Source organism: Gastrolobium bilobum, unplaced genomic scaffold (genome assembly GCF_033153095.1).
Source record: "Gastrolobium bilobum isolate Gb01-03AN ecotype WA unplaced genomic scaffold, APGP_CSIRO_Gbil_v1 utg6129, whole genome shotgun sequence".
In the NCBI taxonomy this organism is placed as follows: domain Eukaryota; kingdom Viridiplantae; phylum Streptophyta; class Magnoliopsida; order Fabales; family Fabaceae; genus Gastrolobium; species Gastrolobium bilobum.
Window position 1 is genome coordinate 617,870 of NW_026895895.1, and position 25,557 is coordinate 643,426.

Here is a 25,557-nt window from a genome sequence, read left to right on the forward strand (position 1 = left end):
ATGAATGATATTCTATCCGCGATGATGATCACCCAAGGCTTGTTACCATCTGGGTCTTTGCTAGATTCATTGATTCACATATCCAATGAACTTGGCTCAATGGAGAATTTTCCCTTCATACAAATAAGGAATGTTTCATCCATGATAAGGAGGATCAAGCTTCTATCTTCTTTGTTCGAAGAGATTCAAGAAACAGATACCCCACTTCCTCCTTCTTCAATCCTGTGTTTCACAGAGCTCTTCTCTGTAATTAGAAGAGTGAAGGTTTTGATCCAAGAGTGCAAGGATGGAAGCTCTCTTTGGGGTCTCATTCAGTTAGAGTTCATTTCAAACCAATTTTATGTGCTTGCAAAGGAGATGGGAAGAGCCCTTGATATCCTTCCTCTGAAGTTGCTTAACGTAACAGCAGATATACGAGAACAAGTGGAGCTTCTGCAAAAACAGGCAAAGAGAACTGAGTTAGTCATTGATCCCAGAGAGCTTCAACGAAGAGAACAGCTTCTACAAGTAATGGCCAACAACAGTTTACAAAACAAGAAGAGAAAGGGGTTTATTGACTTTGGAAAAGTGGAAGAGATATTAAGCAGCATTGGTTTGAGAACCTTATCAGATTATGATACAGAAATATCCAAGTTAGAGGCTGAAGCTCAGAATCAGGCAGGCACAGGAGGACTAATTGTTGTCTCCAATCTAAACAATCTCATATCTCTGGTTTCTTATTCCAAATCCATGATATTCAGAGATGGAGATAACGATGGAGGTGAAGAAGAGAGTAAGCCACTATCTGCATTTTTTCATAATAAAATACATGATAGTTCTTCATCTTCTCAGTCCACGTCCATTTCACCTAGTATTCCTGATGAATTTCGTTGCCCAATTTCACTTGATTTAGTGAAGGACCCTGTCATTGTATCATCTGGGCACACTTATGATCGAACTTCAATTGCACAATGGATAAACTCTGGGCATCACACTTGTCCCAAAAGTGGGCAAAGGCTAATTCACACTGCTTTAATACCCAACTACGCATTAAAGAGTCTTCTTCAGCAATGGTGCCATGAAAACAACGTCCCAATGAATGAGCCTATGACCAATTCACTTTCCGAGGGAAACAACAACAAGGGCAAGAAGAATATGAATGAGAATGCTATTGATCATATTTCTGCAAACAAAGCAGCTGCAGATGCTGTCAAAATGACAGCAGAATTTCTAGTTGGAAAATTGGCAACTGGTTCAGCTGATACACAAAGGCAAGCTGCATATGAACTTCGGTTACTTGCAAAATCCGGCATGGATAACCGAAGAATCATAGCTGAGGTAGGGGCTATTCCTTTTCTTGTTACACTTCTAGCATCTCAGGATTCAAGAATCCAGGAGCATGTAGTCACGGCCTTGTTCAACCTCTCCATCTATGACAACAACAAGATTTTGATCATGGCAGCTGGGGCAGTTGATAACATAGTAGAAGTACTCGAATCGGGGAAGAACATGGAGGCAAGAGAGAATGCTGCAGCAGCAATGTTTAGCTTGTCAATGGTGGATGATTGCAAAGTACAAATAGGAGCTCGTCCAAGGGCAATACCTGCCTTAGTTGGACTCTTGAAAGAAGGTACTCCTATTGGTAAAAGAGATGCTGCTACTGCACTATTCAATCTTGCAGTTTATAATCCTAACAAAGCATGTGTTGTTAAAGCTGGGGCAGTTCCTGTGTTGGTTGAGTTGTTAATGGATGATAAGGCTGGCATAACAGATGATGCTTTGGCTGTGCTTTCTTTACTACTTGGTTGCTCTCAGGGGCTACAAGAGATAAGGAATAGTAAAGCATTGGTGCCCCTTCTTGTTGATCTTCTGAGATTTGGGTCAGTTAAAGGGAAGGAAAATTCAATAACACTTCTATTAGGATTGTGCAAAGAAGATGGGGAACTTGTTGCAAAACGTCTCTTGGCAAATCCAAGGAGTATTCCTTCTCTTCAAAGCTTGGCAGCTGATGGTTCTTTGAGAGCTAGGAGAAAAGCAGATGCATTGCTTAGGTTGCTAAATAGGTGTTGTTCTCTAGCTTATCATTCTCTCTGATAGCACTAGCAGGGTTTGTAATGACATTACATTACAGATGCAGAGATGTATATTTTGTGAATCCTATACATGAAAATTAATGGTGTTCATTTGTTGTTGCAAATTTTGAAGGTCAATCAAAACAAAAGCTTTTGCTGCTTTGATACAATGATTGCTGATTAGGAAATCATTCCAGGATGAGTTAATTATCACTTCAGCAAATGCTTACTAGATTTTATTTTTTATTTTTTTTTTATTATCATTTTTTTAAATAGCATTTGAGAAAGTTGATCAATTAGCACCTATGTGAATGTCTATCTTTTTAGACTCAACTCATTTACATGTCTATGACTATATCTCTATGTTGGCTTTCGAAATTTTAGCTTCATGTGCTGTTGATAATTTGATAAACACATTCAACTCCTATTCGGCTTTGCAAATCAAAAGTCTTAATTAATTCAAGCAGTACAATCTGGTTGGTTTAGTCTATTTTGATATCAAATCTTAAATTAATAAAATAAAATAGAATGGACAATGAACGTTCAGGGCCGGTCAGTCGGTCGGAGTATCAAATCTCAAGAATATTAAATATTTAAAATATTAAGAAGCATTACGTAAATTTTGTTTAGAGATAAAAATGAATAGATTTTATCTAATGGACAAAATTATCTTTATAAAGAAAATTTCAAATGAGTATTATTTACTTATTAGAGTGGTATTTGTTCTCATTATGCGATTAAAACAGTTACAAATGAACTTATATATTAAATACACGAAGTTCAAATAAATACATGAATGATTATTGTTATTTTTTGAGTGATTATTTGTTCTCACTTAGTGAATGATAATTATAAATAAATTTTTTATATTATATCAATAAATTAAGAAGAAATTTACAAGTTGGTATTATTTATCATTAAATTCTCCTTTTTTGGGGAAATAATTTTCATTTTTTTCCACTGAGTGAGTAATAATAACAAATAATATTCTTTTGTAAATCTACATAAAATTAGGGGGGAATTAAATAAATTTCATTTCATTTTTTATTAATTATTTGTTTCTGTTCAGACAGTTCAGTACGTTATTAGTTTAGCTTATTTTATGAAAATAATATTTTTTTAGCTTCAAATTAATTAAAAAATAAATCGATGAGGTAGAGTTAAACAATAACCATTTTATATAGGAAGAAATACATTTTGAGAATTTGTACCAGAAGTGTTTCAATAATATAAGCTTGGCCATTAGAATTATAATTATTAAACACAAGTTCTTCCCGCGTGATACCGTCCCTCTGCCACGCTCGTCATATATAAAATAATAAAAGTATTTTATTTTATTTTTCTTTTATGTTGTGAATAAAAGATGTTTCTTTGTTAGGGAGTCAAAGAATAGAAGATGTTCGAGCTCACAGAATCAGGGGATAGAGAGATGGGCCTGATTGATGGAAACATAAATGAAAGGCTAGCCCAACGGATTTGGAATACCCAAAGGATGGCGTAAAATTTGGGTAGGTACTAGGTATTGCTCATTCTGATATTTAATCATTATTTTTTTAAATATAAAAAAAGGATAAATCGCAAATATTTTGTACTCAACTACTGTCTGTAACTTCTAAACTCTTTGATGATTTTTCTCGTCGTTAATAAATGTTTCGATTTCTCAAATAAAAAATAAAAAAATCTACCATTTATCATTATTCATCTTTTATCTTTAAGGGATAAGGCTTTGTAAATTCTAAAAATCGTTATACGTATCCGCAACTCAGGGTAACTTCTTAACGCTAAAAGTGATATCTACGATGTATATAGATATAAACAAAAAAATAATTTGACTCATTATAAAATAAATTGAAGTCGTTATATGATCATAAACACTTTGGATAACTTTTTTACTTCTGTTTGATCATATCAAAACACTCTAACAAAATATTACAGAGACTGATAAGTGATGAGTGATATTCGGGTTTTTAAAATTTAGTTTGCCGTATATAAATATATTTTAATAAAAACCGATGGTAAACAATATTATTAATTTGTGCTTCTTTAAAATTGAAAATCCGGTAATTGCAATTTGAAGTCAACCAATAACTGATAAGTGAGGATCTTTATCATGCAAACTTGAGTCCTGATCAAACCCAATTAATCATACAACAAGAGTTTACATTTATCTATGAGTCTTTTTCATAGTTCCCAAACTCTATAAATAGGATAATACTCCAACACGTAGCATACCATATTTTCAAGCGAAAAACAACCTACGTAGGTCACACTGCCATGGCTTCCATAACCATAAGAGCCTCCTCCTTCTTCCTCGTCTTCTCTCTTGTCCTCTTCCTCTCGATACCAAACTCAGCCACTGCCACTCACCCTGTCTCTGCAGTCTTCGCCTTCGGCGACTCCACCATCGACTCCGGCAACAACAACCGCTTCAACACCCTCTTCCGCGGTGACCACTTGCCCTACGGTCGTGACTTTTCGGGTCACATCCCAACGGGAAGGTTCTCGAATGGGAAGATAGCAACCGATTACCTTACACAAATTCTAGGCGTTAAGGAAGTGTTACCTGCTTATCTGGACCCACATATAACTGATCATGATTTGCTTACTGGGGTTAGTTTTGGTTCTGGGGGTTCTGGATTGGATATCAACACTGCGACCTTGACAAGGGTTATGGACTTGAATGCACAATTTGAGTTGTTTGAAGAGGCTTTGATGAGGATGAGAAGGGTTGTTGGAGTAGAAAAGGCTAATGAAATCATCGAGAATGCCTTATTTGTGATCAGCACTGGCACTAATGATATGTTATACAATGCATATTTGTTACCAACGAGGATTATTCGCTATGGTTCTATTTCAGGTTACCAAGATTTCCTGCTACAAAATCTTCACTCTTTCATTCAGGTTTGTATTTTATTTTACATTTATAAAATAAGGATTTAAAGTTTTTCATATTTTAAAAATGGATAAAGTTATATTTGCAAACTCTTATAAATCAAGAACCAGTCATACTTAGTATAATTTGTAAAAAAAGTTTGTAAACGGATCATTACCTTTTAAAAATAAGTTATCTCTTGTAGATATATAAAAGTGTGTAGGACCAAATTTTTCTCTTTCTTGATTTTTCTTTCCTGCCTCACATGGGTTTTATATTTTTATACATGTGTAAAAGATAATTTTATAATTTTATAAATTAATATAATCAGAATGAATGCACATTATATATATTGAGAAACAATAATGAAATTGCGTTTGATCGTTGGGTATTGCAGAGACTGTACGGAGCAGGAGCTCGTAGGATTATGGTGGCAGGTCTTCCACCAATTGGGTGTCTGCCAATACAAGTGACAATAAACAGCATATTACCAAGCCAACACTGGCTACAGCGTGTGTGTAACGTTCAACAGAACGTGGATTCTGAAGCCTACAACACCAAGCTTCAATCACATGTTCGTTTACTGCAAACCATACTCAGTGGTGCCAAGGTCGCCTATTTCGATATCTATACGCCCATTTTGGATATGGTCCTAAGTCCCACTAAATACGGTAATAACTCCTCCCTGAGTTTTCTATTTCTATTTATCTACACGCCCATTATGTGTTGATTTTGCTTATAAATTTTTCAAGGCTTTCAACAAGCACTTCAAGGATGCTGTGGGACAGGGCTAATCGAGATGGGTCCTGTCTGCAATGTGCTTGACCTAACGTGCTCAGATCCATCGAAGTATCTGTTCTGGGATGCTGTGCACCTTACGCAAACAGGATACTATTTTCTTGCAGAGAGTGGTCGACAACATTTGCTTCCATACTTTACCAGTTAGGCTATTATGATGTTAGATTTTATATGCATTTTTTCCCCAAGGTCAATTAGCTAAATAATTAGCCAGTAGAATGGATTTACATCTTCATTTAGGATAATTTTATTATTTTATTCATGGTAGTTTAAGCTTTTTTTTTTTCTTTAGATACTTTTAAGACTATTTTCTTTTAGTAAATCAATTTATTTTTTATTAGAATTGTGCTTACCTTTGAATTATAAATAGCTTTGAATCCCGATGCCTCTTTTGACTAAAGTTTCAGTAATAATTTTGGGAGATGCCGAAGTGAATGTTAAATATATTCACAATAATAATAATTTTAAACAAATTTATAATTGAAAAAAAAAATTATGAATGAAACAAATCAGTCACAATCTCGAGGCCTTTGGGTGTTATTCGCACCTCCAGATGCTTACGCTATTTCATTTTTTTGGTCATCAGATGCTTTCACTGCAATACAAAATTAGTTTCTTCCTTTTTACTTACTATCGTTGGCCCGTTTATGTATTACGTATCTGTGTTGGGTGTTCGCTTAACATTATATGTTGTTTGTACAATTTTTTAACAAGGAAAGTGACTTTTCTTTTAATAATCATCATTGTACACTGCAGAGATGAACTTATCATTATAAAAAGATTAAAATTATATAACTTCTACATCAAATGCAAAAAAATAGTGTGAAAATTACAAATACTTCTTTGAAAGCAAAATTACAAATACTTTAACAGCTCAGATAAAACCAGCTTTGTAATAGACACAGTGGGCCCCTAATTTCTGTATATATTTAGGCCTAATTACGGGCTTTTCTAAAGAACTAAAAATATTTATTTAAAAAAACACACGATACGCAGCAATATTCATCATAAGGATGATCTCTTAACCCACATTAAGAGGGAGTGGATAGTTCTCCACATCTAAGCCGAATTTTTTTTTTTTTGGTGAATTCTCAGTGGCAATCACGTCCTTCTACAGTTCAGTAGATAATTTTCGAATTTCATACACCTTTGCCGTGCAATGAGCATAGGCATATTATGCTTTCCACCAAAACCAGATCCCTTAACCCAATGCATCGTAATAAAACAGTGCCCCTGTGGATTTTCTCTTGCATTTAAAACGGGAAGAAAATAAAAATACAGTACTGTCCATGCAGTGACAGACAGCAAAAATATTTAATGCTTGAAGTACAACATAAAAAGAAAAAGAATATCAGCTGCTACGAAGGAGCTGAGAAGCTGAACCTAAATCCAGTCTTCCCACGATCATGCTCATCCTTCCTGAGTACGTAGAAGTAGTTACCCTGAAACAAGAAGAATGTTGGTAACTAAATCATAGAAAGTTTTAATCCGAAACAAGTAAATACCAAATTAACTGGGAGGGCGGGGGAGGGGCACAACAAAAAAGAGATTACTAATTCCGAGAACAATGCCAACTATCAATTGAACAGGCTGTTTCCCAAAATTACATTACTAAATTGAAATACAAAATTAAATAGCAGGTAGCTTCTCATCAAATACAGACCTTAGATCAGATTCCATGCAGATATATTATAAGCAAGTATTATGCACTCAGTTCAGAAATAAATAAGCGAGGGGAAAGAAGAAAAACAAGAAAATTACACAAGCAACAAGATTTCTAGCTTGAAAGGTTCTACATTTTTCTTTCCTTTCCTTCATACTTTCTAATGCCCAAATATAACAAATAAGATTACCCCAAAAGTCCTCTATATTTTGCCTCCATTATTGGCATTCCACTTCAATCTCTCTCCCTACTTTTGGTTAGTTTGACCTGCTTCTTAATTAAATATAAAAAAATTAAAACAGAAGCTAACCTCTAGGCGGAAGAGTCTAGTAGGAATAACAATTCCACATCCCAGCGACATTCGAAAGGATTCTAAGAACTTCCGAGGAGAGAAGTGCATATATTCATTCTGAGTTAACTTAGCAGTGTTCCCAGAGCCAGCAAAAACATGGCCATGGATTCCATGTTCTCTCAACCACCTAACTGGAAGATCAAAAGAGAGGTCTGCAAAAGCAGTAACAGCAAGATCTCCACCAATGAAGTCCCATCCAGAGGAGTCACCATTGTCATCATTAGATCCATTTCTAATTTGTCTCCGTGGTTCAGTAGGACCTAATCCCCTAGTTTTAAATCCCCATAATGTTGTTGGTCCTCCTAGGGAGCAAACTGGAGAGAAATCACCACCCAAATAAAACCTTTCTGGAAGGGGAGATGGCTTGGTCATGAACCCAATCCCCCATGGAAAAACAGCACCAGCAGATATCCCAAGGTTCAGTGCTATATTATAAAACCCAAAAGGGACAGCAAAGCGAGCATCAAACTCCTGCATTAGACCTTAGATGATTAACAGAGTTACTCAAGAAAAAATTAATTAAAAAAACAAAAGAGCAAAGAAAAGAAAAGAAATATTAAAATGCAAAAGAGTTATTACAGCACAATTGTTATACATATATATTACTGTGACCATGGTCTATGCCTTAAAGGCTGTCCCATCCTCAACAATTACCAGAATCAAAAGCATCCTCAGCAATTCCCCAAAAAAATAAAAAATAAAATAAAAAAATGAGCAGACTGTGAGTCTTGTGACCGATTCCCTGGCCATATACAATGTCAAACACACAATGTTTGGAAGTATCTTCCTTTTGAACTCTTTCTAATGAGCTTCCACCGGGTATTAACTTACTACTTCAGATAAGAGCTTGGCCGCCTATAGAAAAAGCTGATAATAATAAATTCATAATAAACTAAAGAAAACAAGCTAACACCAGATGATTTTTTTTTTTTTCCTATTTTTCCTTTCCTCATATTTTTTGCTAAAACCACAGGTTACAGTTATAAAAATACAAGGCAAAGCATCAGGAAGATTAAAGGCAAAAGTTCATTTTACTGTGAAATAACTCCAAGAAAAACAAGTGGAAAGAAAGAAGAAACAGTAATTAATGCAAGTTATACTGATGGCCAGTAACACATGACAAAAATCTATTTTAGGACAGTTTGATTCCTTATTTCTATATTTCTTGTTTCCAATTCCACCAGTTAAGCCAAGGTCTCAATTAATCATAATAGAAGCAAAATCCAATCATTAAAACTTAAACTTTATAGGAGAGAAAGTCTATGTCAGATCAGATGACAGTTGACATGTTGATCTGACTAGCATCAACCAAGAAGCTAGAAATTGAACAAGGGAAATGTTTGACTAAAATGCATTCATGGTATGGCTTCATCGACATAACAGATTATTATACTTCCCCAAGTGGTATGAGCTGTAAAAGGTATCTCAGTCAGAACCTATTACCTTCTAGAAACAGCGCACCTGAAGACAAAATTGTTTGACTGTTCTAGGATATCGTTCAAAAGGTACAATTTTTTGGTCATCAAGGTATATCTTGGAGGAATGTCTTAAACTATAGGCTAATCTCACAAGCACCTCCATGAACTATGACCCAAGCACATAAATAACAACTCCTTGGATCAGAACACACAAATCACTTAGAACTGATTTGCCAAACATTCAATTATTAGATAGCACTTTGCATAAACTTCATACAGAAAGGGCTGCAAGCCTGCAACTGGCTATGTGTTCCTCAAAGCTCATACTTGTGAAAGCCTTCAATCAACAATTGCACCGAAATGAGATCCTAACATCTCACTCTTACTAAGAGCCGGATATAGAACCCAATCAAAGAAGCATAAGGCCATAAGAAACCAATCAAGTTCTAGTGCCAAAAAAATTTTTTTAGTGAAAATAGCCAAATATATCATTCATCATATGAGCATAGTCCCAACTCCCAAGGCAGAGTAACAAGTACCCCTCTATCTCTACAACCAACAACGGCTAAACTGAATGATGTCAACATAGATAGAATATGACAAATAGTACTACAGATTCTCTACAACAGGAAAAGGTTTTGAAATTTTCTTTTCTGACAAAGGAGATGGAATCCTTCCATAACCAAGAGATCTTATATTTCAAACCTAATGTTCAGCTTATTAATTCCATCAATTCATTTTAAAATTTCTGATCTGCACCAATTTGGAATTCTAGCCACTCCCAAGATTATTTAAATATTTCTTACACCGCTATCACTCAATAGAAAGGTTATTATGTCCTATGCATGACACATAAAATTACAGTGCAACAGTAAATTGAAGGGCAACAAAAGGATTTAGTCACACCTGACGTAGAAACCGCAAGCTCCGGTGATCTGGTGTAAGGCCACCAAAGTGAGTGGTGGAAAGAAAAGCATATCCCTTTGTCGGCCTAATAGGTGAATTTCTCCTGTCAATTTTAAATGTGTACTTCAAAGATGACAGTAAACCATGCCCAAGCTGCCTCCTTATAGACCTGGATGACATTTGTGATGGATCTGTTAAGATACGCCATCCAAGAGTGTATAATAAGTCATGGTGCTTTGTGGAGATCAAGCCAAGAGACGCGCCCAGCAACTGTTCTTTGTACGAAGAAAACTCTAGCCAATCTTGGGAAAGCATGGATATTCGTCCCACAATAGGAGTTAACAATCCTTTAAATCGAGGGGCATACACCCCTACACTCACCTCTGTTGCTTGGTTGGCACCATAGCCCAAAGAAGCATCCCATAGATCACCATAACCCAACAAGTTCTTATACTTAAGAGTACCTTCAGCAGTCCAAGAACTAGCCTACAAACACATCAAATAATTTACAGAGTAAACAAAAAAAATAAAAAATTAGATTCCCTTGCTCTTGTTCATTCCCAACCTTAGCATATATGTCATTTTGGTCATGCCTAAAATGTTGGCAGCATTAGACGTTTCTATACAAAGCAATGCCTTAAATCATAATAACATCTCTCACTTTGCGTCAACATATAATGCAAAAACATTGCAATCGGAGAAGAATATAGAATAAGAATGTGTACCGAAGGTTTCATATAAACGCCGCATTCGCCAGAAACGCTGTTATCAGTCTCTACAACGTCGACGATGACATTGGCAGTGTTTGGCAGCTCTCGGGGTCCTGCCTCGAGCCTAACCTTGCAGGAATCGAAGATTTCTAGCCCTTGAAGTCTCACAATGGCGATTTGCGAAGCTTGCATAAGCTCCTGCATGGAGGACGCGTTCTCGATCCCTTTGAGCTCCGCCTCAATCACCCAATCTTTCGTCTTCGTGTTGCCAGTTATCACCACGTCGTGGACTCGGATAGGGACTAGCTCCGACGACAACCGCCGCGACAGGGTTTCTACCTTGAACCGCTGATCCCTCAGCTTGAACTCTGAGGATTGCGGAATTCGCCGATTCGGTTCCTGCAACTCCTCGTCGTCGTCGTCTTCTTCTTCTTCTTCTTCTTCTTCGTCAATGTCTTCGTCTTCGTGTTCCGCATCGCCATCGATAGGGTTCGAAGGAGATGGTTCTTCTGTGTTTGCCATTTAACAGAGGAAGTTTCTTTTGTGATTGAGTGTGAGAGTAAAAGCGGGTCAGCGAGACGGCGATGCAGGTCTAGCGTAGATGATAATTCCCCTATCATTCTAACTTGGACAACAAAGGCCGCTTTTTTTTTTCTTTTTTTTTTCTCAGAAGACATTAACTTAATAAAAAAGGAACTGAGAAACAAGAAATTTACATTTCTACCATTTCATTTAGTTACGACTTACGACTGAATCAATTATTGGTCAATAAAAAAAAATAGATATTCAGTTTGGATTTTTTTTTAAATTAAAAGCTGTTTTTAAATTAAATCTTAAAAATAATAATTAATAGTTGTTTGGTAATTAATTTTTAACTTAAAATTACTCAAAAGTTTAAATCTTATTTCAAAAAGAGTTTATAAAATATTAAATGACGGTAATTCGACGTATGAAAACTGAACAAGTGGAGAAGAGAGTATATATTCAATTTTTTATAATATTATTTTAAAAAGAATTTAAAATTTTAATTCTTAATTCGCCTGAACACGAATGTATTCCATAAAAAATACTTATAATTTATCCAAAAAAATAAAAAAGTTAGTAAGAGCTTAACTAAAAAATTAATTTTTAATTTTTTTCGACATTACAAAAAAAATTTATTATAAGAGTTTTTGTAAAGTAACCTAAAGAAAAAGAGAAGTTAAAAAAAATAAAATTCCAATCACTTATCGAAGTATTAGGAACGTAATCATTTTCGTTACATTATTTAATTTTAAATAAGTATTATATCTAAATTAGATACTTGTACGAAGGGAGGGAAGCACGTGCAAGCTTGCTTGGGGACTGGGGCTGGTGATGCATTTCTTTTCTTCTTTTTATACATGAGCAGAGTCAAGTAAAATGAGTTCGACTGGGCAAGTTAACTCGCCTCATTTGTTAAATGGGATAGCATGAGTTGGGTTTTTTAATCCATCTCAAAAGTAAAACGACACGAGATTCATTTTTTAATAAGTTAATGGAGTCCGTGGTGGACTTTGAAATTTTTGTGACGAGGAACAAAAATTAAAAATTAAAGTTACAAATATTATTAAGATTAATAAGAGAAATTAACTATTATAAATATTTTTTAGGGAGGGGCTAATTACTAAGATTAATAGTCTATTGTTATTAAAAATATTATTTTATATATATAATAATAATTATTATCAAAATTTAGGGAGGAACAACCGCTGACCGTCGTCTCTCCCTTCGATCCGCCACTGGATGGAGTGAGACAGGACGATACTCGCTTCCCACTTTTCACCTCTACATGAGCCTTTATCATTTCTTATTTCTATAGAAAGTGTTGAATTTAAGTCTATAAATAAGTTTTATCCTCGATTATCATAATTATAGAAGGGAAATTATATTCTTATGTTGCATAAGATTTCTCTCTCATTTTACACTCACATAAAAAGACGTGCATCTCTTTTCTTTTCTTTTTCTTTTTTTTAAAATTGATGGGCTCCACTTAATTTATCTCACAACATGAGATAACTTCTCTCCTACAACATGAGAAAAGTAAAATCCATTATAGAAACACACAAAAAAATCTTGACGGTCATGAATGCCTTTCATAGCATGTTCCGGGAACCATTTGTGCTGTTCTGTTAGCCAAAAATTGGATTTTTAGGAACAAGGTGTTATATTGTAATTTGCAAATAGATTTCTCTGATTTGCGAGGGGTATAAATTTGAGTTTATGTTCTCTTTGCTCTTTCCTTCTGATTTGTACAAACTTATGTACTTATGAAATAGTCAATAGCCAAAATGAAAAATGAAAAATACCCACAGTAACATTGGATATTCGAATTTGTTTATTATAGGGAAAAAAATTATTGCAATTTTATTTAAGAAAAAATATGTATCCTTTTAAAGGACACAAATTTAAGTCCTTATAAAAGATAAATAAACACAAAGAGGTGTGTATCCAACTAAAAAAAATAAAGATATAAATCTCCCTTCTCTATATCTATCTATATTTCTCTTAAAAAAACTTAAATTTATATTATTTAAAATGACAAACATTTTTTTTCGCAGAAAATCATAACAGAAAACAATTTCACATTGAATACTTAAATGGGCACAAACTTAACCAGGAAAAAAAAAAAAAAAAAGATCAAGTGAAAGTCAATGCTCGCTTAAGGATAGTTTTGGGACATTGTTAATTGTGAGTAGTATTGTTAGAGCAATCAGAGGGACGAAAAGCCAAGGGACCAGCAGCGTAGAAGACTGCCTCGTAATTACTTCCATGTAATCTCCTGTTCTCGTAACGAAGTGGAGCCCCATTGAGATCATAGTTAACATTCGAGAGAAGGTTGCAACTTTCAAGAGGAGACCATACAAGCTTCACATAACAAGATTGAAGGGGATGATCTAGTATATAGTGCTGCATCTTGAACCCTTCAAGTGCAGCATATACGTAACCCTTTTTGTCTGTCTCAAAGACCTTATAGTAGCTTGGTTGAGCTTTGTGGTTTTCGCAGGTAACACTTACTTTGGCCGAAGGAACGGGCTTGGCTCCAGTCAATGACCTGGTTCCAAAGTGCTCACAGCTCTGGCAATACACCATAGCTTCCACCACTATGTCTATTTTCTTCTCTATTGTTTTTGGAACATCTTCACCAGCTTCTATGTTAGGAATGGCAATAACAAGAAGCAGGACAAAGAGGATAATGAAGTTCTTGCGAGCCATTTTTCAGAAGGGTGAAGGACTAGAAAATTCTTCAGATACAAGAGCTTATCGATTGAAGTGCCGTTTGATAATTGGTATATATAGCTTGTTGGTTATATGGTATGGAGAATGTGTTGATAATGCAGATCAACGTGCTCTCCACCATGCAACCAAGTACCAATTAATTTCAATCTTCATATCTGTCTACGTGAGGGCCACACTCATTATTCATATATAAGAAAATTCTTTGGAAGACATGTTGAAATAACTATTTTATGTACTAAGCATTTAAAAATTATCAGTTGGTTGGAGTTTTTACAATGTGACTCCCACTGTGTCAAACCAAAAAAAAAAAAAAAATTACTATTGGTCCAATGCACAAATTGAACACGTATACATCTATCAAAGAATGTCTCAAACAAATGGAAACCTTTGTATCATGTCAACCTGTCCAATATAATACTGTAAATTTTTGTTTGTTTAAAAAAAAAAATGGATTAAGAACAACATTTCCTTTTCTTTTTTCTTCTTGGTAAGTAAGTGTTATATTCGATTTAGTTTTATATATCTTTTGTGAATTTTAAGTCTAATTGAGAGCAACAAAAAATAGTTTCCCGCGTAACTTTAGTTTTTGTCCACAATTATCATAATTACGGACACACAAGAAATCTTGATGGTGATGAATGCTATTTATAGCATGTTTCGGGGAACCATTATAAGAGTTCTGGTTGGGCATTCGAGTGAGTGATAAAAAATTTTACATTGAAAATGAATGGACTAAATATAATACATATAAGTGAAATGATCCATAAATTAAATGTCTTAAATTTTGAGGTGAGACTTGATGTGGGATCTTGTCCGTGGGTTTGTTGCGTTTGCATAGGCATGTCTAGCCAATAACTCACATAAAAACCATTCAAAAGAATATCATAATGCATAGAATGGATTTGAGGTTTGCTTATTGTTTGGTCCTAGGTAGATCGTGAGTATTAATGTAAAGGTATGCGCTAAGAGATATCTATGATAGAAATATCCAATTAGCTCAAAGCCAATATACCAATCATTGCACACAATCACATAAGCTATAGAAAATACTTTATGGGTGTGTTTGGTACAAGGGTATCACAAGGATTACTGGTAAACCTTATTTGGTAATCGTTAATTACCATGTTTGGTAGAAGTATTAAAAGTTAATTCCCGGATATCCAAGGTTTATCGGTAAAGTATTTTACAAAAAAAAGTTACTGTTAGGATAACCAAAAATTAGGTGGTTTTCATGATTACTGGGGGAAGGGAAAGCAGATCAACATATTTTTTAGACAATAATACTCCCAACAGACATCAATACCCGTTGAAGAATATGTTTTAAAAAGTTAAGGTTAGTTTTGTAAAATCATCATATATTACCGGTAATATTTTACTAACAACCAAACATATACTCAGTAAAATTATTAAATATTTCTAGTAATATTTACATCTACCAAACAACTTTTTTATATCATTCCCGTTAAATTGGATTTCTTTCTATATTACTGGAAATCATGATTCCCAGACAAAAAAAAAAAAAAAAATTGTTGTACCAAAGACACCCTAGAGGTGGGTTTTCAATCCTTGCTGATGATGAGCTAGCTAGAAAATCAACAAGGTTTGCCATCACCAATATTGTCGGGAAAATTGATAGAATTTAATTTATTTGAGCTAACTCTTCTCACCACTTGATTTTATCGGCCAGGCTAATTTCGGTTTATTTCCTAAACCAAAATATCAGCCGTTATAAGAATTTGATTATATTAATTCTTCATTATGGGGATTTTTGTGGTTGACCTTCCTTGCGGGCTGCGGATTCCTAATTATAATTTGATTCCCTGAATTGTCCCTCTTTTTAATCGAGATGCAGGTCTAAATACACAAGTTAAAATCTTCACTAATGATTCTTGAGTTTGGCCTCTGCATCTAACTCCATCACAAGACATACTAAGCCTATGATCTCATCTCTTTTAAAAAGTTCATTCACAAGATATTTTATTTTAAAACACCATTGAATTTTTAGGAACAAGGTGTTAATTGTAATTTGCAAATATATTTCTCTGATTTTGCGTGGGGTACACAAACTTGAGTTTTCTGTTCTCTTTGCTTAACATTTCTTCTGATTTGAACAAACTTTTGTATAGTCGCGGAGCCACTTGGCTCTTAGGTGGTGCCTTGGCACGGCTAATTTTTTAAAATGCTACATATTTTTTTTTAAAATTATGGTATAATCTTAATATTAGTTAGATTTTTAAAAATAATACAATATTAGTTCTAGTTAGATTTTATTAATTAAATCTTTTGGCACTAACTGAATTTTCTCCCTGGCTCCGTGAATACTTACGAAATAGTCAAAATGAAATAAAAAATACCCGCAGTAACATTGCAATCTGATTTTTTTTTTTTTTCGAGTTACCCAACCCTAATTATCTCTTTGAGACGAGTTGGCTTCCTCTGGTATCCCCACGAGCTTCGACTCTTTGAGCCGACTATGGGACTAATCCGGAGTGCGGGAGAACAGTGATGGCTAAAGATTCAGCCCTCTATCCAAGAATGCATTCAGCGGGAATCGAACACATATCCAACCCCACTAACTCAGCACCCATTGGGTTGCAATCTGATTTCTTTATTACAAGGAAAAGAATTAAAACAATTTTGGTTTATCAGAGGAAAACAACTAAAAGAAAACGATTTCATATTGAATACTTAAATCAACACAAACTTAACCACCACCACCCCCCCCCCCCCCCCCCCCCCCCCCCCCCCCAAAAAAAAGAAGAAAAATAATTAAATAGTTGTGGGACATTAATTGTGAGTAGTATTAATATGTGAGCAATCAGAGGGACGGAAAGCCAAGGGTCCAGCAGCGTAGATGACAGCCTCGTAAATACTTCCATGCAATTTCTTGTTCTCATAACGAAGTGGAGCCCCATTCAGAGCATAGTTGACATTCGAGAGAAGGCTGCAACTTTCAAGAGGAGACCAAACCAGTTTTACGTAGCAAGATTGTAGAGGATGATCTAGTATATAGTTTTGCATCTTGAATCCTTCAAGTGGAGCATATAGGTAACCGTTTTTATCTGTGTCAAAGACCTTATAGTAGCTAACATGACCTTTGTTGTTTTTGCAGGTAACACTTACTTTGGCCGAAGGAATGGGCTTGGCTCCAGTCAAAGACCAGGTTCCAAAGTGCTCACAGCTCTGGCAGTACACCATGGCTTCCACCACCACGTCTACTTTCTTCTCTGTTATTTTTGGAGCATCTTCACCAGCTTCTATGTTAGGGAAGGCAACCACAAGAAGCAGGACAAAGAGGATAATGAAGCTCTTGCCAGCCATTTCCCACAAGGGTGAAAGGACTATATATCAAGAGTTTCAGATACAAGAGATTTTTTTTTTTAATTGAAGAGGCATTTGATAGATTGGTATATATAGACTTTTAGTAATATGGAGACTGTGTTGATAATAAAGATCAACGTGCTCTCCACAATGCAACCAAGCACCAATAAATTTCATTCTTCATATATACCTGTCTACGTGAAGGCCACCTTCCACCGTGCGTGTATATATTTTCAAATTATTTGTATATTAGAAAACTCTTAGAAAACGCGTTGTAATAAGGATTTTATGTACTAATCCAATAAAAAATATCAGTTTGTTTGACTTTTTAAAATTTGAGCCCCAGAGTATCAAACCAACTCATATTACTATTGGTCCAATACACAAAAAATGAACTCGTATGACATCATCTACCCAATAATGTCTCAAACAAATGTGGAAACCTTTGTACCATGTCAAGCATTAAAAAAATGGATTCCACATTGATATTTGATTTTTGATACAACTTTTGTAAATTTTAATTTTTATTGTGCTCAACATGAAATAGTTTTACGCAGAACTTTTAATCTTCTTCAGCGTTGTTGATTTTTCTTGAATGGTGCAAATAATTACCCTGTAAATTTTCTGCCATCCATTTTATTTGGCTGGCAACAGATTGGAAGTTTGTATAGTTATTTGCTATCAAACGCAGTTCATACTTTTCTTAATTGACAAGCACTAAAGGAGACTTCAATCTCGCACCCCACAAACCTTATTGTTTGTTTGGATCCTCTCTTTTTTAAGCTAGAAGCTACTTATAAGCATAAACTAGGTCAAACTGATTTTGAGAAAAGCTCTTATAACGAAAAGTTCTTTTTTTTATAATAAAGAAAAAAATTGAAAACTAAAAGCTCTTAGGAGGAGCTTTTTTTTAAGCTCTTATCTGTTTTTCTTGAATTGTGTACTTTTTTTTAAAATAAAGAGTGATAAAGATAAAGAGAGATAATTTTCTTGAAATATGTGTTTTTAAGTAATTTTTAGACTAAAATTTGTTTGTAATTTTCAAACAGCTTTTAACTTCTTTTTTTAAGTTTTTTTTTTAGCTTTAGCTTATAAGTAGCTTCTAGCTTAAAAATAAAAGTATCTAAACAAGTTATTACCCTCTATTTTCAAAACAAAGCCTTCAACAAATGCAGAAGAAAGGCTCTCACAGTTGTTAATACTTTAATAGTTTTGATCAATGAACGTGAGCACGACTATGATTATTGAGCTATGTGTTGGTCCACACAAATTGTGGTCTAATGAAAGATGCAAATTTGGAGGGTGTTAAAGAATCTCGAGGTGACCACTCCAAAAGCTAGCTCAAAAAGTGAGAGTGTCCAAAGTCTTATAAAGGTCACATTAGTTGCATATACAACCAATGTAGGACTATATATCTCAATACGTCCCCTCACACAAGAGCCCATTGGGTCTGAAGAGTGTACAATGCAACATGCCCAGCCTACCTGTACTAAGAAACTCCACAAGACTCTGATATCACGTAAAGAACCTTGAAATAGAGGGGATGCGAGAAGAGTTGGAAATATCTCGATCAACCATAGGACCTGACTTGAAAATAACTGATATATGAAAGCTGTTTTCTTGGAGCAATTCCATAAACTACAATTAATCGAAGCACCCAAAAAAACTTCACATTTTTTGTCTCCTTCATATACATGTGATCGATTTGTGACCGGACACAATACATACAAGAAGTGAGAAATTTTTTGTGCCTTCACCGAAGGAAAAAGGATGAAAATCATACATTTGGAATCTGATTTACTGATTTCAGCGTACTTCTGCAGAAGAAATCTCAACCTCTGCCCACCAAAGTGGAGAAAGTTTAGGAACTGCTAATTCAGGTGTTATCTTTGTTATTTCTCTCAATCTCACACTGGCTTCTTTCATTGTTGGTCTCTGCTCTGAATCAGGATGGACACAAGATTTAATCAATTCAGCCACTTGTTCCAGCTGATCTTCTTGGTAATATGCTAGAATTGGATCCACCATTTCTTTGAGGGGCTGGTCCCCTTGTAAATAGTGCGATGCCCAGTTTTCAAGTGACCCATTATCCACTGAATAAGGGAGCCTACCAGTAACGATTTCAAATAATAAAACACCAAAGTTGTAAACATTACTTTGTGGACTTGCTAATGGCATGTCAATGTGTTCTCTACCCTCAGCTTTTGTCTCAGCTGAAGCTATTTCTTTCGGGCAACTCAAATCCGAGATTTTGGCAGCATAGTCATCAGTCAGGTGGACAGCTGAAGAATTCAGGTTGATAAGGGCCATAGGAGGGTCCAACTTGTGCATATGTTGCAGGCAGTGAGCCATTCCCATTGCAATTCTAAGTCTTGTTCCCCAGTCCAAGTGTTCAGCTTCTTTTACTGGAATTCCCAACAAGATCAAATACATCAGCCATTTCCCAACTTAAACACAAAAGGGATGAAAAAAAAAAAAATCCTTGAAAAGCAACGATTCTTGCTTCGGAAAGAGAAAAGGAGACTGACATAGAAGAAAGAGAACAAGCATATAGTTTTTAATATATTGCATGGAAAAAATATTTATCCATTTAAAGAATACAAAATTGTGTTCTTTAAAGTGAAACGTGGTATTTTACTATAGTTTTACTGCAAATATAATTCAAATCCTAATTGGAGAGCTTGTTCAAGGAAGCTAATTTTGGTTACATTTCAAATATATCGTAATGACAACTTCTCATGCAAATATAATTCAAATTCTAATTGAAGAGCCTTTCAAGCAAGCTATATTTTCCTCAATAATGGGTCCAACCCAATGGGTCAAGATGGTGGGGTGGGCTAGGAAAACAGCAACAATTTTAAAGGGTGTCGTTTTTTACCGCGCCCACATGACCCAACGGCAAAGCTAGGGTGTGCTTCACCCACGGGGTTATACAATTGCTAAAAGACACTTTTCAATGTAATAATTACTCCAAAATGATAGGTACTCACTGTGTAAATGCTCAAACAGTGTTCCGTTTGGGGCATATTCGAAAACCAACATTCTGGTGAAAGGCTCGTTTTCTTCACAATATCCAATAAGATTGACAAAATTCTTGTGGTTCACTTTTGATAATGTATCTATCTGAAACCATAATTGCTTTAAAAGTTAGTTACAATTAAAATGCTTAAATTGCAAACCTACAAATAATTTTGTTGATTATTTTTGGTAATGATAATCGATACCTTCTTACAAAATTGAGCTTCTAAAGTCTTTGACCAATTCTTGGATGATGTAACCGAAACTGAAGCTACAGCTATTTCAATGCCACTAGACAAAGTCCCTTTGTACATTGTACCAATGGGTGAAGTACGAATTACATTACTAAAATCTTCACATGCAGCTTCAAGCTCTGATCTCTTTAGCTTCGGCATCCCTGAGAATGTGAAACTCTGTCATGCATGTACAAAGGCAAAAACATGCATATGAACATTAGGAATATAACTCATAGACACAGGAGTGCAGTCATTCAAGATAGATCAATTAGATGACTAAGGACCCAATGAAATTAAGTTAAACAAGTTACTATTCCTTGTCATGTTTTATGAGTATGGAGTCAGTATCAGTATGCAAGTGTAAGTTAACTGTTGGTTTGAGCCATTGTTTTACTGACTAATTTAGAGGAAAATAAATGCTTAGATTTACCAGTCACAAACGCCTTCTGAAGCTGTCCACTTATTCCTGTGGCCCATGGTATGTCAATAGCTACCTTGTTGGTTTTACAAAGATATATGCCAATGAATGAAATAAGAAGAAATACAGCACCACCTATAACTCCGGCCAAAATAGGGACTTGATCATTCTTTGATGAGGAGCTTTTAGATGGTGCTTCAGAGTCTGGTGACAGGGTAGGAAGAGAATCAAAAGTATTTTGACTAGGGGAAGCTGAAGGAGAAGGGCTATGGAGATGTGGATTAGCCTCGTGATAACGATGGTCTTGAAAATCAAGATTATAATTTTGCAGCAGGCTCCGAGTTCCTTTGTTTTGACCAACATGCCTTAAAAAAAGAGAAAGTTAATTTTTAAAAAACAAAGATTACTTTAAAATAGCATAAAATGGGCACAACTTATAATAGAGAAAGCTGTTAAAGAACCTTGGGATATACCACCCCAAAAGCTAGCTCAAAGGGTGGGAGATGTGAGACTATATATCTCAACACGCCCTCTCACGCAAGAGCCCTCTTGGCTTGAAGCGTGGATTATGCAACAGGCCCAATCTTTGGTTTAACTTTTTTGTGCTTCCACGTTAAAGTGGGGGGCGGTGAGGATCGAACCTCAAGCTCTGATACCATGTTAAGAACCTTGAGGTCACCACCCCAAAAGCTAGCTCAAAGGGTGAGAGTGTCCAAGACCTTATAAACTCCACTTAGTTGCCCTTCAACCAATGTATCACTGTATATCTCAACAAAAACAAGTGCATAAGAAATACGTGAAAGACTATTCGTGAGATATAATTCCAGAGAAGACCACCTTTCAATTGATTAGTAACATACCATGTTCCAGTACATCCTGGCATCTTAGCTGCATTAGTTAGCTGGTTTTCATCTACTTGACATTCAGAAATCATCTTCAGTTCATTGATTTCGGGAGAGAAACCAACAAGAAACTCATTGTTGTCCAGCAAACTGTAACAAGAAGAAACTGAGTACATAAATTTTTTTTGTATACCAAAAAAAAAAAGAAGAGAAAATTGAACTGTCCTAAGAGTATCATCCTACAGGATTGCTAGTGAGATAATACTGCCAAGAGCAGCAGGTAGATGTCCACTGAAATTGTTGTATCCCAAATCCAAAATCTCCAATTCTTTCAAATCTACAATTCCTTCAGGGATGGTCCCAGAGAAAGAGTTGTTCCGCAAAATACTGCAGCATACTCATGGTGATGTTATTAGAATGAAGGCGAAAATATAAATCATTAAGGAAGGAACTGCGAATAGACAATGAAACCAAGCAACAAACAATTACTTACATAGACTTTATGTGAATAAGATTCACAAGCTCAGGTGCCAAAGTTCCTCCAAGGCAGAGATCTTTCAAATTCCTGGGCAGGAGGAATAATTTCCCTTGATTAAAAACATCTCAAGATCAACAATATGAACACTAGTGATTTGATTTAATATATTAGAATTAGAGGCTAATGTTCAAAAACTGTAATGATAATTGCCACTGTCTCACGAGTTGATCACTCGAGTCAATACCAAGGTCAAGGTAAATTTCAATTGCAGGGATACTATAATAAAACACTATTACGTAGAACACAGAATTGGTTACATATATTCAGTTTCTGAGAAACAGATAACAGAATCATCACTTACAAGACCACAACTCTTCCATCCGAGCACTCAACTCCGAACCAATTGCATGGGTCAGAAGCAGCTTCATCATCAATCCAATTTGACAAAGCACCAAAAGGGTCACTCGTTATTCTCTGCTTCAACTTCAAAAGAGCGTTACCTGCACAGAGAAATCATTTCTAAGCATCTTCCCAGGTATACACCCACAACAAATCCTAGGAGAACACAAGATTCAATGTACTCAAAATTCCACTACCTTCTTCATTTAAAGAACTGCACAAACCCAAGTTCTGAAACAACAAGCACACCGCCACAAAACGCAAAGCTCCACAAAGATCCCTTGGCCGATGGAGCTTCCTGTTCTTGCTCATTCTTCTTGTTTATCAACGTGAAACTCGGGAAAAAAAAAAATGCACAACCCAAATCTTTTTTTTTTTCCGAGAAACGAACTTTGAATAGAGCTTAATCCCAACGAAACAAACTTCAAGCGAAATGAAAAAAAAAAAAAAAAAAATACTTTAGTTTGTACAAACAAACTTTATGACCGCAAATGTGATTTTAAGGTAAAACAAACAGACTTAACGGTTCATTTCTTTTAAACTTTTGTAGAATTTATGTTGAAAGATTCAATTTTAAAATAATTAATTATGAAAAATAGAAGTAGATTAATTTTACACCAGCATAAAAATAAGAAGTCTCACAATAAATCTTGATCATTGATTTATTTATATCTAAAGCTCACATATTTAATAAATTTTAGCTGTTAGATATGAATAAAATTAACGACCAAAATTGTTAGTATGATTTACACAATTGTAAAATATTCCTAATTTTAAAAAATAATATATATTTAAAAGTTTAATGTTTCTCCATTCACAGAAAATAAAACACAAAACAACATTATTTTGAGATTGAAAACAAACACTAATATAATCCTAAAATAAATTAGAATTATAAAAAAAAAATTATCTCCAAAAAAAAAATTACTTAACAGTAAATATTTAAGTAGCTAAATTAATTAAATAACAAGTCTACGAGAAGACTGTTAACAAATAACAAGACTGTTAATAAAACGGCAGTTATGGCTGAGATGTGGATGACGAAGGGAAAATGATAGCAATGTGTAATGAATGAAAGCTTGTGTTTGTAGATGACACGATATGAGAATGAGATGGTGAGTTTTGGTGAATATTATGCTCCGGTGGTCACTTGACTTTGCTATACAGTGAGAATATATAAACATCGTGTCTTTGTCTGTCTCTCTCGTAGACTTGGTAAAAGACCCCACCCCACTATGATATCATCAATTTAGTGGATATGACTTTGAGTTCAGACTTCAGACTTTCCCTCCAAAACTTCTTTCATTCTCTTTTTTGTTTTTTGTTTTTTGTTTTTTGTTTTTTTGGGTAGACCTTCTTTCATTTATTTTTATTTGTCTGGTTGCTGTTAAAAAATATAAAGTTATTAAATAATTTTAAGTATAAAGAAAATAAATCCATTTGATTGATTTTTTTATTAAAAATTTAAAAAATATTTTATTAATATTGTCTCTTGTTTATTAGTATTAAATATAAAATCACAATAATTGATTAATACTTTGTTGATTTTCTAAAGAATTTGATTTTCTAAAGAATTAGATAAAAAGAATCTTTTTCACAAAGAAAGAAAAACAGAAAGATTAATTTAGAGGGTAAAATACAATTAATATTTATCATTATTAATATCACATTTAACCCCCCAAAATTAAATGAAATCTCGGGTTTGATGAACCCAAATAAAAAATAAATAAGAGAAAAATATATATAATAATTAAAGTAAATAAAATATAAAAAAAAATAGGTAAAATAAATATAGGGCTTTACATTTCTTCTTTCACAAGAGAATTGACAAGATTGCAGCTGAGAGAACCAAAAGTGGAGGCCACATTTTTTTAAAATAGAAAAAAGAATAAAAGCAAGGTATAATTTTCAAGCACCGGCGGCAGAAGAAGTCTCTTCTCCTTCCTTTCACAGGAGAAGTGATTTTCCCATAAATATGAAAAAGAATGATTTAAAAAAGTCATTTGGAGACTGGAATATGAAAAATAATCGGTATATCCCCTTTACTGTTAATAGAAAAGTCAATGTAATTTTTACTCCCATTAAATCTTGTTTTATTACTTTTCCACTACTATTCTTACAGAACCACTTAGGATTTTCAATGATGAATAAATCATCTCATGTTGTCTAATCTTCTTAGTTATTAATAGTATTTATACTTTTTGTTGGATACCTTAATTTTTTATCATAGCCATCTTTGTATCATATCCTTTTTCATGTGCAAATAGCTAAAATAATTTTTTTATCACACCTTTTTTTTTTTTTTTTGGATACAATCATACCCTTTTTTCATGTGTGAGTAAAAAGCATAAAATAGTAGGTTAAAAGTTACTCTTTGTTTCGAAACTTTAAGGGGGCGTTTGGTATAGGAGAAATTTTTTTAACCAGGAAAACAAATTTGCTCAGAATATGGTGGAAAGAATTTTTTTGCCGGATAAGTTAAAAAAAAGTATTTGGTAGGCTAAAATTTTTTCGAAAAAATTGAATGAATTTTACTAATGTTATATTTGGATGATTGTAAAATATTGATGGGAAAGTTAACCAGAGTTATAAAATTACCCCTAGTTTGAAAATTGAAATTCACCACTAAATAAAACGTCACCTCAGCTTTGTCCGCCTCCCCTCTCTTTTTTTCGTTTGTTTGTCTGCTACCATTGTTGTGGGTTCTCTCACACAGAAGGAAGCAACACAACGAGATTAAAAAAACAAAACCACACCAAACCACAACAATGGAGCACGTATAGAGATTAAATAGGAACTCGAAGAAAGATTTCGTAC

General features: G+C 34.5%; 6 protein-coding genes across 6 annotated transcripts; 2 read left to right on the forward strand and 4 right to left on the reverse strand.

Moving 5' to 3' along the window:
• Positions 1 to 2,073, forward strand: LOC133296640 (U-box domain-containing protein 1-like). The gene has a single exon (XM_061495666.1). It carries the CDS (start codon positions 1 to 3, stop codon positions 2,071 to 2,073), a length of 2,073 nt encoding a protein of 690 aa, XP_061351650.1.
• A 2,252-nt stretch (positions 2,074 to 4,325) lies between these two features.
• On the forward strand, positions 4,326 to 5,869 carry LOC133296645 (GDSL esterase/lipase At2g40250). The gene is made up of 3 exons (XM_061495670.1): positions 4,326 to 4,952; positions 5,321 to 5,594; positions 5,676 to 5,869. The coding sequence occupies exons 1-3, from the start codon at positions 4,326 to 4,328 to the stop codon at positions 5,867 to 5,869; spliced, it is 1,095 nt and encodes a 364-aa protein (XP_061351654.1).
• A 765-nt stretch (positions 5,870 to 6,634) lies between these two features.
• Positions 6,635 to 11,377, reverse strand: LOC133296673 (uncharacterized). The gene is made up of 4 exons (XM_061495714.1): positions 10,786 to 11,377; positions 10,061 to 10,546; positions 7,695 to 8,207; positions 6,635 to 7,163 (listed from the first exon to the last, which is right to left on the reverse strand). The coding sequence occupies exons 1-4, from the start codon at positions 11,290 to 11,292 to the stop codon at positions 7,080 to 7,082; spliced, it is 1,590 nt and encodes a 529-aa protein (XP_061351698.1). The 5' UTR covers positions 11,293 to 11,377; the 3' UTR covers positions 6,635 to 7,079.
• Positions 11,378 to 13,473: 2,096 nt separating this feature from the next.
• LOC133296646 (non-classical arabinogalactan protein 30-like) lies at positions 13,474 to 14,004 on the reverse strand. Its single transcript, XM_061495671.1, has one exon. It carries the CDS (start codon positions 14,002 to 14,004, stop codon positions 13,474 to 13,476), a length of 531 nt encoding a protein of 176 aa, XP_061351655.1.
• A 2,811-nt stretch (positions 14,005 to 16,815) lies between these two features.
• On the reverse strand, positions 16,816 to 17,349 carry LOC133296721 (non-classical arabinogalactan protein 30-like). Its single transcript, XM_061495773.1, has one exon. It carries the CDS (start codon positions 17,347 to 17,349, stop codon positions 16,816 to 16,818), a length of 534 nt encoding a protein of 177 aa, XP_061351757.1.
• Positions 17,350 to 18,967: 1,618 nt separating this feature from the next.
• Positions 18,968 to 23,087, reverse strand: LOC133296680 (probable inactive receptor-like protein kinase At3g56050). The gene is made up of 9 exons (XM_061495726.1): positions 22,938 to 23,087; positions 22,703 to 22,841; positions 22,357 to 22,428; positions 22,107 to 22,250; positions 21,882 to 22,013; positions 21,034 to 21,386; positions 20,574 to 20,764; positions 20,340 to 20,472; positions 18,968 to 19,754 (listed from the first exon to the last, which is right to left on the reverse strand). Exons 1-9 carry the CDS (start codon positions 23,050 to 23,052, stop codon positions 19,156 to 19,158), a joined length of 1,878 nt encoding a protein of 625 aa, XP_061351710.1. The 5' UTR covers positions 23,053 to 23,087; the 3' UTR covers positions 18,968 to 19,155.
• Between the last annotated feature and the right edge of the window lie 2,470 nt (positions 23,088 to 25,557).

What these genes read in the sequence shown, in the direction of transcription:
- LOC133296673 (XM_061495714.1), bottom strand. Translation starts at nt 11,292, where the DNA reads ATGGCAAACACAGAAGAACCATCTCCTTCGAACCCTATCGATGGCGAT. An exon ending in GCGTTTATATGAAACCTTCG is followed by an intron (nt 10,547 to 10,785) that starts GTACACATTCTT and finishes ATGTGTTTGTAG; the next exon opens with GCTAGTTCTTGGACTGCTGA. An exon ending in CTAGACTCTTCCGCCTAGAG is followed by an intron (nt 7,164 to 7,694) that starts GTTAGCTTCTGT and finishes TTCTTGTTTCAG; the next exon opens with GGTAACTACTTCTACGTACT.
- LOC133296646 (XM_061495671.1), bottom strand. Translation starts at nt 14,004, where the DNA reads ATGGCTCGCAAGAACTTCATTATCCTCTTTGTCCTGCTTCTTGTTATT.
- LOC133296640 (XM_061495666.1), top strand. Translation starts at nt 1, where the DNA reads ATGAATGATATTCTATCCGCGATGATGATCACCCAAGGCTTGTTACCA.
- LOC133296721 (XM_061495773.1), bottom strand. Translation starts at nt 17,349, where the DNA reads ATGGCTGGCAAGAGCTTCATTATCCTCTTTGTCCTGCTTCTTGTGGTT.
- LOC133296645 (XM_061495670.1), top strand. Translation starts at nt 4,326, where the DNA reads ATGGCTTCCATAACCATAAGAGCCTCCTCCTTCTTCCTCGTCTTCTCT. An exon ending in ATCTTCACTCTTTCATTCAG is followed by an intron (nt 4,953 to 5,320) that starts GTTTGTATTTTA and finishes TGGGTATTGCAG; the next exon opens with AGACTGTACGGAGCAGGAGC. An exon ending in CCTAAGTCCCACTAAATACG is followed by an intron (nt 5,595 to 5,675) that starts GTAATAACTCCT and finishes AAATTTTTCAAG; the next exon opens with GCTTTCAACAAGCACTTCAA.
- LOC133296680 (XM_061495726.1), bottom strand. Translation starts at nt 23,052, where the DNA reads ATGAGCAAGAACAGGAAGCTCCATCGGCCAAGGGATCTTTGTGGAGCT. An exon ending in CAGTTCTTTAAATGAAGAAG is followed by an intron (nt 22,842 to 22,937) that starts GTAGTGGAATTT and finishes TTCTCTGTGCAG; the next exon opens with GTAACGCTCTTTTGAAGTTG. An exon ending in TCAGAAGGCGTTTGTGACTG is followed by an intron (nt 20,765 to 21,033) that starts GTAAATCTAAGC and finishes TCACATTCTCAG; the next exon opens with GGATGCCGAAGCTAAAGAGA.